Genomic DNA, 16,518 nt, shown 5'->3' on the forward strand with positions numbered 1-16,518 from the left:
TATTAGCTATCGAAAAGTCAAAATAGAGAAGAAAAATTATGAAACCAATTAAACACCTACCAAAGAGTAAAGCAACCGGAGTTGACCAAATTCCAGTAGAACTATTACAGCATATATGGTGAAAAGGGATAAGATATCATTAGCAACATCATAAATGATTGCTACAATTCAGGAACATGGCCTGAAGGCTTCCTGAAATCTTACCTTGTCACCATACCTAAAGTCATCACTATGGAATGAGCACCGCACAATCAGCCTCACATCCTACGCCTCCAAAGTTCTATTACAGATAATGAAGAGACGAATCACAGCTTTGGCAAAGAGTAATCTCCATAAAAATTAAACTTATTTTAATAAAAAGGAAACGAGCTCAAGACTGTATATGATTGCCAGCTCCAAATACTCGGTTAAAGAATGATTGATAGGAAATCTGTGTTTTATAGATTATACAAAAGCCTTCGATAGAATTGAGCATGCAGCATTAGTTACAAAGCTTCTTGAGCTTTAGTTTAGTTTTACGTCCCAGAAAAGAGATTTGGACAAATAAGTTGGCACTAGATAGCAAATGGAAGGTGTTTGACGAAAGAGCGAATGGGTGTGGTAGGCGAGTAATGGTCAACGGACCGCCGCACCCATTACTTCACCTAGCAGCAAATGAAGGAAGTTTTGTAACATCTCTTGTTAATCCGCAGGATGTACAATATAAAATATCTTGAGATTCGGGACAAATTTGGTGACATGGTTGAACAAACCCCAAGGATTTTGCCAATGAATCGAATATTTTTGGTAGATGATTATACAAGATATTAACACTTCCTTTCTTAAAATTCAAATTTCTATAGGACAGTTTCTATTAAATTTTAGACATTTCAAAGATTGGGTATTTTTGGATAACGGTGAGCTACGATTACATAGTCGCTGGATCCGTTTTAAAACAGATCAATAATTATTTTCTGGAATTTCGACGAGACCTAAAACACCGCAGCAAGCACCGCGACTGTAAATGCTTGGAATTTGCAAATGACGGCTTATTTTTCCAATATTAACATATATTCATAAATTTAAGTCGAATTTTAGGCCACTCACCAAATTTTACATCGATATCCGAAAGAGAAGTGACCGAAATCAATCCTTACTTTTACCAAATTTATAAGGGCTCAGGAAGTAGCAAGCTCCTTTTTGCCACTATTAAAAATGGCGGAAGTAAACAAATTTGCCTAACAGCGTACCTGTGGGTTAGACATCTAGCGCCTTCGGCGATTCTATATCATTAGGGATAGGTGAGGCAGTTTCAGTTAGTTGAGTTCACGACTCGAGTCAAGGCCGCGAGTTATCGAGTTTACAACAGAGTTTTGAGCCATAGTGACAATAATGTAAATATTTGTTATGTTTATGAAAATGAGATAAACGCAGTTCAAGCTCATCATAGTAGCCCACGTCTTACAATCCTCGCAATAATAATACACGATTGTTGTGTTCAGAACATCTTGTGGATAGATTTAGCATATATTCAGCGCTCATTTAAAAAACTTATACATCAGGCTTGCTGCTTCTGTTCCTATTAGCTTTGCTTTCACCTACTTCACGAAATAAGCCTGAACACATTTATGTCGTCCTTAAATGCTTCATGGGCTAATAATTGTTGGACAAAATGGTTTTTGGCTTGCAAACAAGCTATTTAGAAACCAACTGCTTCTTATAGCTAAAACTGCCCAACGCATTTTGGTTTCCTAATGTTACTAAGACGTTCAAAGAGCATGACACCTCATTAGAGCTTTTCTCGATTTTAGAAAATGTAAAGTCAAATATAAATAACATAGAAACAGCAGCTGGTCTGGCACGATTTGCCAAAGTTTGCATCATGATGAAAACTGAAAAGATTTTGCCTACTGTTGGAATCGAAAACCAAGCAGTGAGACTAGATATTGAAGAAAAAAATCTTGTGGTTACAACTAAGACTTGTGATTGGCCAGATTCGAGCAGTAAACCCAAAGTTGCAGCCATAAATTCTTTCGGATATGGTGGAAGTAATGCTCATTTGATTGTGCGAGAAGCTGATACAAAAAATGAACATAGCGTGAATGTTAAGAAGATATCGCACCACTGTAAAGGGTCCATGAAGGTTTTCGTTATTTCAGCAAGGTCCCAAGCAGCCTTGGTCGATTCAGCAGTATCATTTAGTGACTGGCTTCTTACACTGGAAGACAACGATGAGAATATTTCTAATGTCTGTTACACACTATGTGAGCGACGCTCCAATTACAACGCTCGACTAGCGATAGCAGCTGCGAATTTGAAAGAAGCAAGAGAATTGTTGACCAGGTTCTCCGTCAATCCTAAAGACAAATCACAGGCATAACCGCTGGAAAGACCTCAAAACACTGCACTTCTGTTGCTTTCGTGTTTGGTGGGCAAGGATCTCAATGGCTTGCGATGGAAGGTGACATTCTTGCCAACCCTACAATGTTTAAGGAGATAAAAAGGATTGACAAACGATCAAGAAAAAGAGGACATAAAGGATCTTTGTTGGCATATCTGAAAGGAGAAGATGACAAATGTAAAGAGGACTGTCTTGTCACGGTGCAACTGTCAATCTTTGCTCTGCAATATGCAGTAGCCAAGTTCTTGAAAACGAGTGCCTCGATCATCCCAAAAGCTATAGGGGGTCATAGCTTAGGGGACATTACAGCTGCCTGTGTAGCTGGCATAATAAAAGTGAAGAAGGCAGTTGACGTCATTATGGCTAGAGCATCGTTGCAAGACGAGTGTAAATCACTTGGAGCAATGGCAGCTATAGGTAGGTCACTCGACTACTCATACGTATTTTTAAATAGCAAAGGTCATTGAGCTAAAAACATCGTATTAACTATAGCAGCAAGGAAGTAACTCATACAATGTTACGGTGTTTTATCGTAGTTATCTTACAGATTACAGATGTTCGAGGTTCAGGCGGTGCTCCGATTTCGCAGCACAGGAATCAACGTCGATTATCGCTTATGAAAAGCTACACCTAGTACGCTTATCATTCTCGCCTTTAGTTTAAATGTGTTTCTTGTAGTTGAGGATTTTGAAACCAGCCCTGTCCGTTATGCCTTTTTCTTTTAACGTTTCGGTGTTCCTTTCAGGGTTGACCACAAAAGAGCTTGAGACAATTCTTGAAAAATGTTTCCTAAAGCAGCAAATCTGCATAGCGGCTGTGAATGATTAGCTGAAATAGAGCTATATAATTTATAGTGAAGAAAAGGATGACCATAGAAATTTCTCCTCTCTGTGTTTTGGCTGGAAATACTTTTACTAGTATAATATGACGTCTTTGTACTTTTAAATATGTACTTAAAATATGTCTAGGCACAGTTGCCTAACTATATAGACACTTTTAAAATCAATAGACACTGCCAAAAAAGGGAGAGGAGAAAAGATTACAACATTTGTATGCACAAACAATTGGCCAGATGTACACACTTGAATATGATATATCTTTCAATCTGCTTCAAGACCAAAGGCAAGGAAAGTTTATTCGATTTCCTAACTACCCGTGGCAGGAGGTCGATCTGTGGGTTAAAAACGAATTTCTCATACGAAAGCTTTCAATGAACATGCTTGGTGTCTCTGAAATCGTAACATCAGAGATACTTTGCCTACTGTTGGGATCGAAAACCAAACAGTGAGACTAGATATTAAAGAAAAAATCTTGTGGTCACAACTAAGACTTGTGATTGGCCAGATTCGAGCAGTAAAGCCAAAGTTGCTGCCATAAATTCTTTTGGATATGGTGGAAGTAATGCTCATTTGATTGTGCGAGAAGCTTGTACAAAAAATGAACATAGTGTGAATGTTAAGAAGATATCGCACCGCTGTAAAGGGTCCATGAAGGTTTTCGTTATTTAAGCAAGGTCCCAAGCAGCCTTGGTCGATTCAGCAGTATCATTCAGTGACTCGATTCTTACACTGGAAGACAACGATGAGAATATTTCTAATAAAATGTAGTAAATTAGTAACACCGCAACGCGACGAGAATGAATAACACGGAAATCAATTATGGCTTATATCTCGCCCCGGCATACCGGGCTTCGTCAGAGCAAAAGTAAACGGACTTTTTAGTACAATTGAAATAGGCAATGGTGGTGTCGGATCGGTAGACAGCGGGCCGGGATTGATTTCGATATCAAATATTCAGATTGATATAACTAAAATATGTATATATGTAAGTGGCATAATTAAGACGATAAGGAAAATAGTATTGTGCTTCTAACCAGTTGTAACAGGAAGATGTGATTTAGATTTGTGTAAATCATCGGCAGAATATGTAGTTCGATTAGAATGTGTAAACTAGCCAATACCTGTTCTCCACGATGATAAATCAATTCCCATTGTGTTAGTTGAAGTTGCATGTACAAATCTGCTACGTACAACGAAAAAGTCTTGAACTGTGCCCTAAGAATTGTGAATGTGTGAATGAAGGAAAGGCCACGATAACAGGCTGCTCGACGGAATCCGACACACTATGTGAGCGACGCTCAGATCACAAGGGACGACTAGCGATAGAAGCTGCGAATTTGAAAGAAGCAAGATAATTATTGACCAAGTTCTCAGTTAATCCTTGTAACAAAATCATAGGCAAAACCGCTGGAAACAGTTGCTCTTGTGTTTGGTGAGTCAGGATCTTAATGGCTAGGAATAGCTGGAGATATTCTATCTAATTCTACAATGTTTAAGGAAAAAAGAATAGACATCTTTATTGGCATATATCTTGAGGGAAAAGGTCTTTTTTATTCTACCAAACATAACTTTTTTACGTCAACGGTAACGATGATGAATTTTTTAAAACGTTTTAAGGGCTTAAATTATTCGTTCTACCGTATAGTTCCATAATCAGCTGAGAAAACAAAGGTTAGACAGTGTGGTCGATTTGAGAGGAATGCCCTGCCTACAGTTCTAAAAGCAATGACAAAAGATGAAGTTAAGGATGAAACAAAGAAAAGATTCAGCAATGCAGAATCTAAAACTGTGCTTTCATAGTTGACTACGGTACATATTAAACAAAAAGACATTTCAAGGAAATTCACTGTATCATTAACTTGCATGCCAAGCCACTATTAAAGGGAACAAGCTAGAGCCATTTTAAATGCAAGGCCTGCCTGATAGTCTATGGGAAGAAGTAGCTATAGATTTCAAAGGTCCGATAGGAAGGATCATAGGTATCTCTTTGTGTGCTTGGATGAATTTTCCAGATATACGGAAATGGTACTTTCTTCTAGTGAGGAATGCTATACCAATATTGGAAAATATTTTTAGCACACATAGAATACCAGTCACAATGAAATCTGACAATGGGCTTCCTTTCAAGGGAAATAAGGTTATTGTAAAACAAAGACAAAGAAATAAGGCTATGCCTCCATAGGATCCAAAATTAACACCATCGCAGAAAGTATTGGACCAATCAGTGGCGGATTCAGACCAGGTTCCAAGGGTTCTGGAACCCTGTCAAATTTTCCAAAAACACATAACACCAGTTTTCCCTTTACTTTCGAATTAATCGTAACCAGTCCCAACGTCAAATGGCCTCTTGTACCAAAACCTTTGCTGCTCTCTAAACATGGTATTGTGAAAGAAAGAAACCCTGTCGTAGTCATGGTTATCTTTTGTAACATATTATACTCCTCTAAAGAAAGGAACCCTGTCGTGACCATGGCAATCAATTGTCTTAAATTGTTTTTACTACAAACAAAAGAACCCTCTTGGAACCCATCTCCCGAACTCATTGGAACTTATTTAAACCGCTGACCATACATGCTTCCTGTTGTCATAATGGCGACTTGAAGCTGTGAGTAGAGGCTTTGACTGCACGATGACGAGAGCTTGTTTTAAGCTCACAACCAGGAAGGGACCAGCACCTGAAGATCAATGAAATTTGATAATCGTATGGAAAAGTGCTATGAATCTTCGACAAAGCTTTACAAACACGCCTTGCTCATGGATCAAGCGAAAAGTCCATTTCAGATAGTTGTAAAGTGGCGTTCACGAGAGAATTCGTTGCAATTAGCAGCAGAGAATTCTTGGCAGGAACTCAGGAATGTCGAAGATATTTTCTCTTTGACGTGGAAAGTTTATAGAACTCTTGAAGCCCTATACAGAATATATTTATCTATAGAATGAGAGAACTTTATTAAGATAAAATGAAAGACTTTAGAGAATGGGATAAGATGATGTCATAATTTGCACTTGTTAATAATTGGGTTTGTTTGCTATATATGATAAGAGGCTTCATCCATCGTTATCCATTTTTGACAAACTTTGTGAATATATCTAAATTGTCTTGTTTATTATTTGGCAATATTTATAGCAGGAACTTCACTCAAATTATGCAACACTCAGCAAGCTTATGTCCTGCTGTAACCAGCTAGAGGAATTTATTAAGGTCCTCTGTTTGGCAAGAAATCGAAACCATTCTTTTAGAATTCATAATGACAATTCCTGGTTTGGTTTACAGATTTATTTTTTTACTTGCCTTGAAATCATGATAAAATAATATATCTTGTTAAAATCAAATCTTGCAATTGTGAATCTTATCAAAAAGCGAAAATGGGCGCCGCCCAATTTGGGACAAAAGTCAAGGGCGTGCCAGAAAAATATGGAACCACGCCCATATTGGAACCCACTCAAGTTTTTGTCTAGATCCGCCACTGGGACCAATGATTACTACAAGTAAAAATGGAAAGAATACTGCAAGGAAAGTATCTTTCTTTAGAAGAGTAGGAGTAAAGGACAGTTTGATTAAATCAGAAGATGAAAGTTATGAAATTGATAATGGCTTCCTTGATAATGGAATTTCTCGGAATGTAAAAGAAGAGGAGAAAGACGAAACGAATAATCAAGAAAAAAGATATTCCAAAAAGATCACTGCTCGACCAAACTATTTCCATGAAACAAGTGTGACATTTCAAACTACACAGTAAGTCATCATGGAGACGTTAGTCGCAGTTTTATTTCTTTTAAACCTAATCAATTGTTATGTTGAAACAAAAGACTCGTATTCTTTTGTACACATTTTCAAATTCAGTTTCATAGTTCATATTTTTAACCAATCGTTATGTGAGACTCTCTCGTTCGAATAACTAAACTTTGTTTAAGGGGGGTGATGTTGTGTAGTGACGCATGTATTGTTGTAGCGTGTTTTGGAACATGACGTGACGAGCACCGTATGCGGAAAACTAAGATGGCTACTAGCTAGGCTCGTTTCAAGCTCGAGGTATACTTTGGCTAAAAGGAAGCTATACAGAGATTGGTGACACAACGCCTGATAGTACATCTCATCACATACTGGAACTTCAAAGCACCCTCTTAAGAATGTACGAATAACAGAATCTAAACATTTGCTACAATGTGCTTTTGGTATTGTTTTATGATATTTCAAGCTTCCATGTAACTTTCTAAAACGTATCATCATGATCCGTTAAGGAATAGCAGAATAGGAACACTGGAAACTTACTTCAGAGAGAAAGAACTCGTCAAAGTTTGAAATTTTCTTGCAAAGTATTCTCTTACAAAGTTTGCTATAAATGCAAAAATCAATATAATGCAATGATTGTTCTATATTTTCTAAAGAAATTGGCTGTTCCCATTGTCATAAGATCATGTCGAAAGTGTTGAAGACGGGAGAAGGGCAAAGACCGAGATACAACGTTTTGTTTGAAGTCATATTTTGCAAAATAAAAGTATTCTGCTTATAGGGGAGCCAAGCCCCCCCCCCCAGTATCTCGGTCCTTGGAGAAGGGATAACAATAATCTTTATTGCTGGCAATAATTATGTGAGAGGCTTTACCTGGGCTTTTCCTCGGCTAGCGTCCTCTAAAGATTTGGAGGTTACATGGGAAGATCGTGCAATCACTGGCTCTTAAAAGAAATTTCAGATGAACGTCTGAAAGCAAATAGGATACATACAACGCAAACGCAAACTATTTGATTGATTGTGTAATCTGCCCCTAGATCTTCACCCGGTTGATCGTGAAGCTTTGATAAGTGCAACCAGGAAAGGTAAGGCTCTTCAGGCAAGCGTAAATTTTGAGCAATAAGTGGGCTAGAAGTCAAATATTTTAAGATACTTTAAGCTTGTAACTGAGGAGAAGTGTTTTGATCAATGATTGATATAGAAATATATGAATAGTTCTTTGGTATACAGAGCAAGAATGTTTTGAGTAGCGACTCTGCTAATCTCGCGTGTACAGCTTTGCCTATACAGCAGAACTGACTTGCGTGTACGGTTCTGTATGCGGCATCTACCACTCTACATCTGACCAGTTTAACATTAATTTTTTAACTCAGAAAAAAAGTAACAAAATAAAATTAAGGTAAATAAGCCCCCTCAGAAACACATTCGATAGGTATCAATTGACTACGTTCTCGCATCATCGAGAGCAACTTGGACATAATGCTTGCATAAACGCACTGCGCTCAGCCCAATCAAAAAAAATGAATTGGTTGCCTCTGGAATTGTTTTCGCATTTGACCAATTTAATTAGCTGCGTACCAACCGGTTCAACTTTGGGAAGGTGGATCGCATGGTACGGTCAAAACTGGCAAAACAAACAAAACTTTTGATTTCATTTGCATTGAATAAAAGGAAAAAGTGGAAAGCACCAGCTACTAAAAAGCTGGAACTTCCAGCTTTGCGTCAAAAAAAGTTGAGAAATAAATCCAATCTAAATTTTAGGCAAAGCTAAAGAAGAGTCGTGAAAATTAGAGTCGTGTTCCAGCCGATGAAACCGTATCAGCAACAGAAGCTGGGGGTGGCAAATTATATTCCAATGATAAACGAAGGTTCAAAATCTTACCTTGATTCGGATAAAACGAGATCTGCAAAGAACTAGGCTACACACATCCTTCTGCATCTCCAACACAGCATTTTCCAAAAAGCCGACTCTTAGCTACCTCTCACATCCATTTCCAGAGTTGAAGAATTCAAACTTTGCGTACGGGTCATTAGATAAACTCGAGACAATCAGACATCTTGCAATGAAAAGAACAAACAAATTGAACGTTAGGCTAGACCCACATGATTCCAAATTTTGAAATATCCTTGATTTCACGCGGGGCATATCAATTCGTTTGAGTTACTATTTTTATGCTGTTTGTGATGGATGATCTCTTGTGACTAGCCTGATAAACAGCCAATCGAGGTGCTTTCTCGCGCTCTTTCTTTCATCGCTCTACCTCATCTGTAAAGCTGGGACACTTTTGGCCTCCGGAGGTTTGATTCAAGGACGAGGGCAAAGTGTGTTTCTTCCTTAGAACAATGCATAGTGAATGAGCTGAACAATGCCAATGACTTCACTAGATTTTAGAGATGCTGCTACAGGTAACAAAATAAACGTTGAAAGTTATCTGACCTTAACATACTGTTGTGAAGTTTAGGCATTGTAGATATCTTTTGCGTATAATTTGGAAAGAATAGTAGCACATGATATGTGGAAAGCCACAGGTTAGCCTTATTTCAGGAAACAGTTCATAAACCTGATAAGAACGTGCGAGTCTGAACCGTAGTGAGTTACTGGAAGAAGCTTCAATAAAAAAGGTCAGCCACTCTTTGGCGTAGGTCAGTGAAATGGTAGAAAGTAACTCGAATGAATTTTTCGTAACTTGTAACATTAACCGTTTAGTCGCAATTAAGGCCCATGTGAATAGTGCTAAACATATGAAAGTATCATGTCAAGGTGTCTTCGTTTTCTCTGCCCTGAAAAAACGAGAACAATTTTACACATACCTTCATATCAACAGAATTATTTGCATGTCTTGAGTATGAAGTATCTACTTCTGGGTACCAAACCACTTAAGCATCGATTGATTTGTAGCAATACTAAACGATAGTTTCTTTTAAAATTAGAAATAAAGAGAAATGCCCAACTGGTTGGGAAAACTTTGATAAACAAGATGTGCTCTCGATTGGTGCCCTGTTTGTTTTTTGATGGAAGTTGACGGAGAGATTGCCCCACGAATATTGGGAATTTTTTTGGATACAACACACACTTGTTGAGAGTCTTTTGGGATATTTTTTATATGATATTTTTGGGCGCAGTGGACATTTTTACTATGCAGTGGCGTAGTGTGACTTTTACAACCTGGTATTCTTTTTAAAAGAATAAGGCAGGGCTGTCTGGCTTAGTGTGTCTTGACTTGATGTGGCTTAGAGGGAAAAGGTAGAGTAGAAGGATTTTAAAGGTCTTTTCAGCGAAGAATTAACCAAAAATTAGTGACAGCTTTTGTTAGCCTGCATGAAATATTTACTGACGTACAGAGAAAGTTATTAGAACACCAAAACTTGTAAAGTCAGTTAAATGTATTATGGATTTGCTGAGATATGGTCACATGAGCGCAGGCTTTTTCCCCATCAAACCTCTGTAATTTGGTCTCTCTGTAATTTTGTCTCTCCCTAATTTGGTCTATCTGTAATTTGGTCTCTCTGTAATTTGGTCTCTCTGTAATTGGCATCTCTGTAATTTGGTCTCTCTGTAATTTGGTCTGTTCATAACTTTATGACCAGTGCCAAAATAACAATGATCAGTTAGCAGAATTTAGATATTTCATTAGCACTATCTTACCTGATTTTTTAAACATTTGTCTAATTTTTCATATTTCAGAGTATTTTGTGTTTATCTTTAAGGCTATGTATTCAAAATTAGAAATTTCTTAAAACATATTTTCGTATGACGTCATACTTAAGAACTTTAAGAGACTGCACTAGTAATTCTTTGTGTTTAAGTCATATTTATTTTTCGTCGATGAACTGTTTTTGTTTAATCTCTTCTTTATTTGAAAAATTTTCAGATTGTTCCCAAAATTTAATATTTCAAATGTTGAGCAAGGACATTGCACAAAATTTAAGATCAAATTGTAAATATATATAAGACAGAAAGTGATAGAGATAAATTGAAAGTACGTCAGTTGATATTCAAAATAATGACAACTCTCGCCAACAAGGATCTTGGGAGAACCTCACGGGTAGTAAGAAGGACTATATAGCAGAAAAAGTGACATTTTCTCAAAAATTCTTACTACGGTGCATCTTGAAAAATCCTTCTTACTCAAGATCATGGGCCTCCGAATCCTCCCAGTTTTAAAGTCCCTGCTTAAATTCCTATTCTGTAAAATATTATTAAAAACAATGGGTTGGAGCATCATCTCTTGCCCTTTGCATTTTCAAAAGCGCCTCTATATCTTTAAAAGGAAGATGGACGAATGTTATTTTGTTTTCCTGGGTAAAATTTGATAAGAACAGTTCCGCCCTGTATAACAGATAATGCGATTTTTGCTACAAAAAACTTACTTTTCTATGTTTTTCGGTTTCATTCGACCATATCCAAAAGCAACTGCAAGTTACATTTTCCAGATGGCAACCACTAGACTGTGTCAATCATTATCACCAAAGCTACTTATTTGCTCAAACATTTCAAAATTGGTGCCATTTCTAGAGAGTCAAGACCTCCCAAAAAAAATAAACACATAGGAAATATCGGTCGTATGGGGGAACTTCCAGCATTAGCTCAATGCACGCTTTCACAAGCCTGTTCACTGAGCCAATGTCTCCTCAATCCAACAAAAAGCTAAATGAGATTAATACTCTTTGGTCTACAAGACCTGCTGAACTTAAGACCCCATTAATAAACCTATTCTATATGGAATCATGAAAGGCTCTTTCCTTTCAAAATTGTAGTTTTGTAAAATTTAGTATAGTTGACTTAGTTTATTATATTTAATTTGATCGTAATTTTGTAAAATTGTATGTAGGATGGATTAATAATTGAACGAAACTGAACTGAAGCGTTGTTTGAATCATTGCTCATTGCTCTATTTGCTTATCATTACGTTGTTAACAGTTTCTCTCTTCACAGGGAGGGGAGTCAGCGAGAGAGCAGTGATGGTTTACCTGGTATCTCATTCCCATGCTAAGAACTTGAAACACTCCAGAATATCTGTGAAATGGGTAAACTATGAACATATTTGTTGGTGAGTTTTCGGATTTGCAGATAACAGATAAATAGTTCTTAGGCATGACGAGCCTGTCTACATCTTTCTCTGGAAGAAAATGCTCCATAAAAATAAGATTCTGATAAAATTAATTTAGAGTTCAATTGCTCATGTTTGAAGCAGATCAAACGTAGAAACTTCAATTTGGAGTGTAGAACCCAAAGGCAACAGTAAACTTTAAAAGCCTAATGAGACGGCCTTTTCGCCATTCATTTCATTTTCTGCGTCTTCTTCCATGTCATAAGCCTTCAAACTGGAACTGATAATTTTTTTATGGATCGCTTTTGAAGTTTTTCTGCAAGCTTATTTGATTTCGCTTCTGTTTGCATGAAGTAAAAAAATCCAGCAAAAAGCAGTTGAAAATTTATCGAAGACGTTTTTGTCTTTGCGGTAATTTGAAGCAAACATATTGTCAACGAGTGTTGCAACCGACTCCTCGCTGTGAAGGAGAAACTTCTGCTCCATCAGCTTATCTTATTCACAATTTTCAAATTGCCTCATTTAAGCAAAACAATAGAAAAACGGAAGAAAATATACACTCAATCTGAATTGCAGGTTTACGAACTTCGAATTTTCCAAGCAACATTCTTGTTAAGTAATACCAAGCCAACACATTCTCAACAAAGACCCTGCAACCATCATTTTAATACGTTCTGGCATTTGCAGAGATAATTTTAGAAATGCCAAAAACTTTTACAATTGCAAAACTGGTTATGTTTTATTTTTCCTTAATAAAGTATCAATAGAGAACCTGAGGTACGTAGATTGGAAGAAAATATATTCTGATAGCATCAACAGTTATATTTCTATGTAAGAAGTGGAGTAAAGCTGTGTGATACCAATAAAAAGATTATCTTTCTATTCACATCTAAAAGTATTTAGTAACAATTAAAAATCCACTTCTTGTTGCCAAAGATGACACCCTGCTCAAACCAAGAGTTCTTCCAAAAACCACCTTGAATCCTTTGATACCCATCGATGGTTTATGCAATGGTATTGGGATAGAGAGCGCGAACTCTATCCCTTTTAAGTGGACTGCATCTACACTGGAATCCCGATATAACGAACCCCGGATATTAAGAAGTTCCCGGTATAACGAACTAGATGTCTGGTCACTTGGATTCTGCCTAACAAATTCGTTATAAATTCTCTCGGTATAACGAACCCCGGATATAACGAACTCTCGTTATTACGAACCCAATTTTTGGTCCCTTCTTCATAATTACCCTCGTTATAACAAAGTTTTCATAAATTTTTTATCTGTTATTTTTTTTCTATTTACTTTAGTATTCATTAATCACTTAATCTGGTGGGAAATCATTTTCATAGCCGGCAAAACATGCCGATGATACATTTCAAGCACTGGCTGATTAACTCAGAGCACGAGATAAAAGTTTGATTGCGTCAGAAATTACTGCGAATGAGTACATTGACACTAACGAATACCTCTTTAAATACGAGACATTGGCAATGAGTGACGACAAACATTTATTGAGAGACCCAGATGGAGAAGCAGAAGAAGACAAATAAGAGTGTGAAGTAATTGAAGACGACATTTAGCCGCTAACTAGAAGGGAAGTGATACCAGCTTTGGCAATCTCTTAGTCCCAAATAATAACAGAAACATAAAGATTTTTATTTTAAATGACTAACCATTAGTAACATTTGAATTCAGCTTGGTTTTTTAGTTAAATGTGCACAGAAGTTAGAGATAGCCTAAACAAGCCAATCGCAGGATTTTTGCGTGTGAACTACGAAAAGATCTAAAAAACGTTTTTCCCGGTTCAACGAACTCCCGATATAACGAACTATTTGCTGGGTCCCTTCAGAGTTCGTTATATCGGGATTCCACTGTATATTTATTTAAAATAAAATCAATGTAAAACTTGGCTTTTTATATAGTACCCGATGCCGCATACAGAGGATACGCACAATAAACGCGATACAGCTCTTTTGTATAGACAAAGCTGTTAACGCAAGATAACAGATGGAGTCACTACTTAGAACCGTCTTTTTCTGTATACCAAAGCTTGCATTCATATATCTCTATATCAGTCATTGATCATATCTTCAGTTAAAAGCATCAAGTACCTTGTAATACTTGACTTTTAGCCCGCATTACTGAAAATTTACGATTGTTTAAAGAGCCTTACCTTTTCTTGTTGCCCGTATCAAAGCCTCATGACGAACCATGTAGATGTCACAGAGGTAGATTACACAATCCACTGGTTTTCTATGAACCCTATTGGCTTTCAAATATTCATTTGAGATATCTTTTAACAGCCGCTGCTTCGAATTGCCATTAGAGTTATCTTCCCATGAAACCTCCAAATCTTTGGAGGATGCCACCGAAGCAAGAGCCCAGGTCAAGCCTCTCACAGAATCATTGCCAGCAATAAATATGTCTTCGAAATATTTTGCCTTCTCCGGTCTTCAACACTTTCGACATGATATTATCAGCGAATATCCACATGATTGTACAAACAGATGTACTTCTACAAGACAGTTTTCTTTATATTTTTAATCTTCTCCATGTGGAGCTTCAGATATGCCAACAAAGATCCTTTATGTCCTCTTTTTCTTGATCGTTTGTCAATCCTTTTAATCTCCTTAAACATTGTAGGGTTGGCAAGAATGTCACCTGCCATCCCAAGCCATTGAGATCCTTGCCCACCAAACACGAAAGCAACAGAAGTGCAGTGTTTTGAGGTCTTTCCAGCGGTTATGCCTGTGATTTTGTCTTTAGGATTGACGGAGAACCTGGTCAACAATTCTCTTGCTTCTTTCAAATTCGCAGCTGCTATCGCTAGTTGAGCGTTGTGATTGGAGCGTCGCTCACATAGTGTGTAACAGACATTAGAAATATTCTCATCGTTGTCTTCCAGCGTAAGAAGCCAGTCACTAAATGATACTGCTGAATCGATCAAGGCTGCTTGGGACCTTGCTGAAATAACGAAAACCTTCATGGACCCTTTACAGTGGTGCGATATCTTCTTAACATTCACGCTATGTTCATTTTTTGTATCAGCTTCTCGCACAATCAAATGAGCATTACTTCCACCATATCCAAAAGAATTGATAGCAGCAACTTTGGCTTTACTGCTTGAATCACAAGTCTTAGTTGTAACCACAAGACTTTTTTCTTCAATATCTAGTCGCATTGCTTGGTTTTCGATCCCAACAGTAGGCAAAATCTTTTCAGTTTTCATCATGATGCAAACCCTGCCAAACCATCTGCTACTTCTGTGTGATTTATGTTTAACTTCGCACTACCTAAAACCGAAAAAACCCTAATGAGGTGTCATGATCTTTAAAAAGAAAAATTTTAACAGTGGAACGCCATTAATAACTCTGGTGAACCAAAATGTTTCTGGTTTCAATCACAGTTTGGTTTTGAACAGCTTGTCTTTCTCCAACAAAAATTAGACTGTTAATCAGTGCCATCTGGTAATGATTGAAGTATTCAAGACAAAGAACAATCTGAATCAAGATTTCATGGAAAAACTTTTCTTTGAAAACGATAATAACTCTAATCTAAGAAATAAAGACCATCTACAGCTATTGAATTTAGTGTCACAATTTTCTTAAGTATAGTTAGGCCATTTTGCTAGATACCCCTTAGCCCATTCATTGTTAGGATTTTCTCTATGTTCCTTTTTGCATATCCTTAGCTGTGGCATACATCTCGTTCGTACGTCACATGTCTCGCGTCATTTCGCGTCATAGCATTGTCTCATGTTGGCGACGCCCCCTTCCATTGTTTATGTTGTAGGTGCGGGATTTTCTCAGCATTGTTTAGGCCTAGTCATAGATTACTCATTCTCGTCCCTATGTTGTTGCTTTACCATTTGCGTAGTTTTCTATCATTTTTGCATATTTTTGATTTAGATATGTTTACGTTGCATGGCATCATTTAGCCTAGCCCTTCCTTTTACTTGTTATCGGTTCGTTACCATAATCATCGTGTATTGCTAATTTTAGATTCCATTCGTACATAATATATACAAGTTGTAGTTTAAGTAGAGTCAGTTGGATGGATTAATGTAGTGTACGGGGTTCGGCGTATATATCGTAAATAAAACCAATTGAGTGACTTACACAACTCAATAGTACAATGTATGGTTCGTAATTGCTAAAAATAGCCGTTCGTTGAGTTCAAATTTTTTTAGCTAATACAACAGCTAATTAAAGCCTACTATTTATACTGCATTTACAAATCTTAATTTAATTACAATGAATGGATAAAATGATATAGGAAATGTACAAAATTAAAAGGATGACTCATTAGTTAAAAATATACAATTATTCGATGACTATTTCAAGAATCCAATCTGCGCAACGTAAGGTTTGCATAGTCTGCAGTCGCATTTTGTATCTTTCCAAATTTTAATCTTTTTCTTAAATATTGCGCGGCTAGAAGATGTTTTAATGTCATTTGTAAGCTCTTGCCAGAGCTTGGATCCCATAAAGGTTCTACTTTCTATACCATAACAATTT

General features: G+C 37.0%; 2 protein-coding genes across 4 annotated transcripts in view; one reads left to right on the plus strand and one right to left on the minus strand.

Annotated features, from left to right (window-relative positions):
- The first annotated feature begins 1,861 nt into the window (after window positions 1-1,861).
- On the plus strand, window positions 1,862-2,359 carry LOC135690921 (uncharacterized). The gene has a single exon (XM_065208617.1). The coding sequence runs from the start codon at window positions 1,862-1,864 to the stop codon at window positions 2,357-2,359; it is 498 nt and encodes a 165-aa protein (XP_065064689.1).
- A 162-nt stretch (window positions 2,360-2,521) lies between these two features.
- The window catches only part of LOC135690816 (uncharacterized), a 35,663-nt gene continuing 21,666 nt past the window's right edge, over window positions 2,522-16,518 (minus strand). For all 3 annotated transcript variants that reach the window (XM_089116175.1, XM_089116173.1, XM_089116174.1), the window contains exon 2: window positions 2,522-15,294. In XM_089116175.1, the coding sequence (XP_088972301.1) occupies window positions 14,517-15,233 (717 nt within the window). In that variant the 5' untranslated portion in view covers window positions 15,234-15,294 and the 3' untranslated portion in view covers window positions 2,522-14,516. The remainder of the gene's footprint in view (window positions 15,295-16,518) is intronic.

This window comes from Rhopilema esculentum, chromosome 4, assembly GCF_057945365.1.
Source record: "Rhopilema esculentum isolate cy_ngs chromosome 4, ASM5794536v1, whole genome shotgun sequence".
Taxonomy (NCBI): Eukaryota; Metazoa; Cnidaria; class Scyphozoa; order Rhizostomeae; family Rhizostomatidae; genus Rhopilema; species Rhopilema esculentum.

Bases quoted from the DNA above. Each gene is read 5' to 3' on its own strand.
- LOC135690921 (XM_065208617.1), top strand. From the start codon at position 1,862: ATGATGAAAACTGAAAAGATTTTGCCTACTGTTGGAATCGAAAACCAA.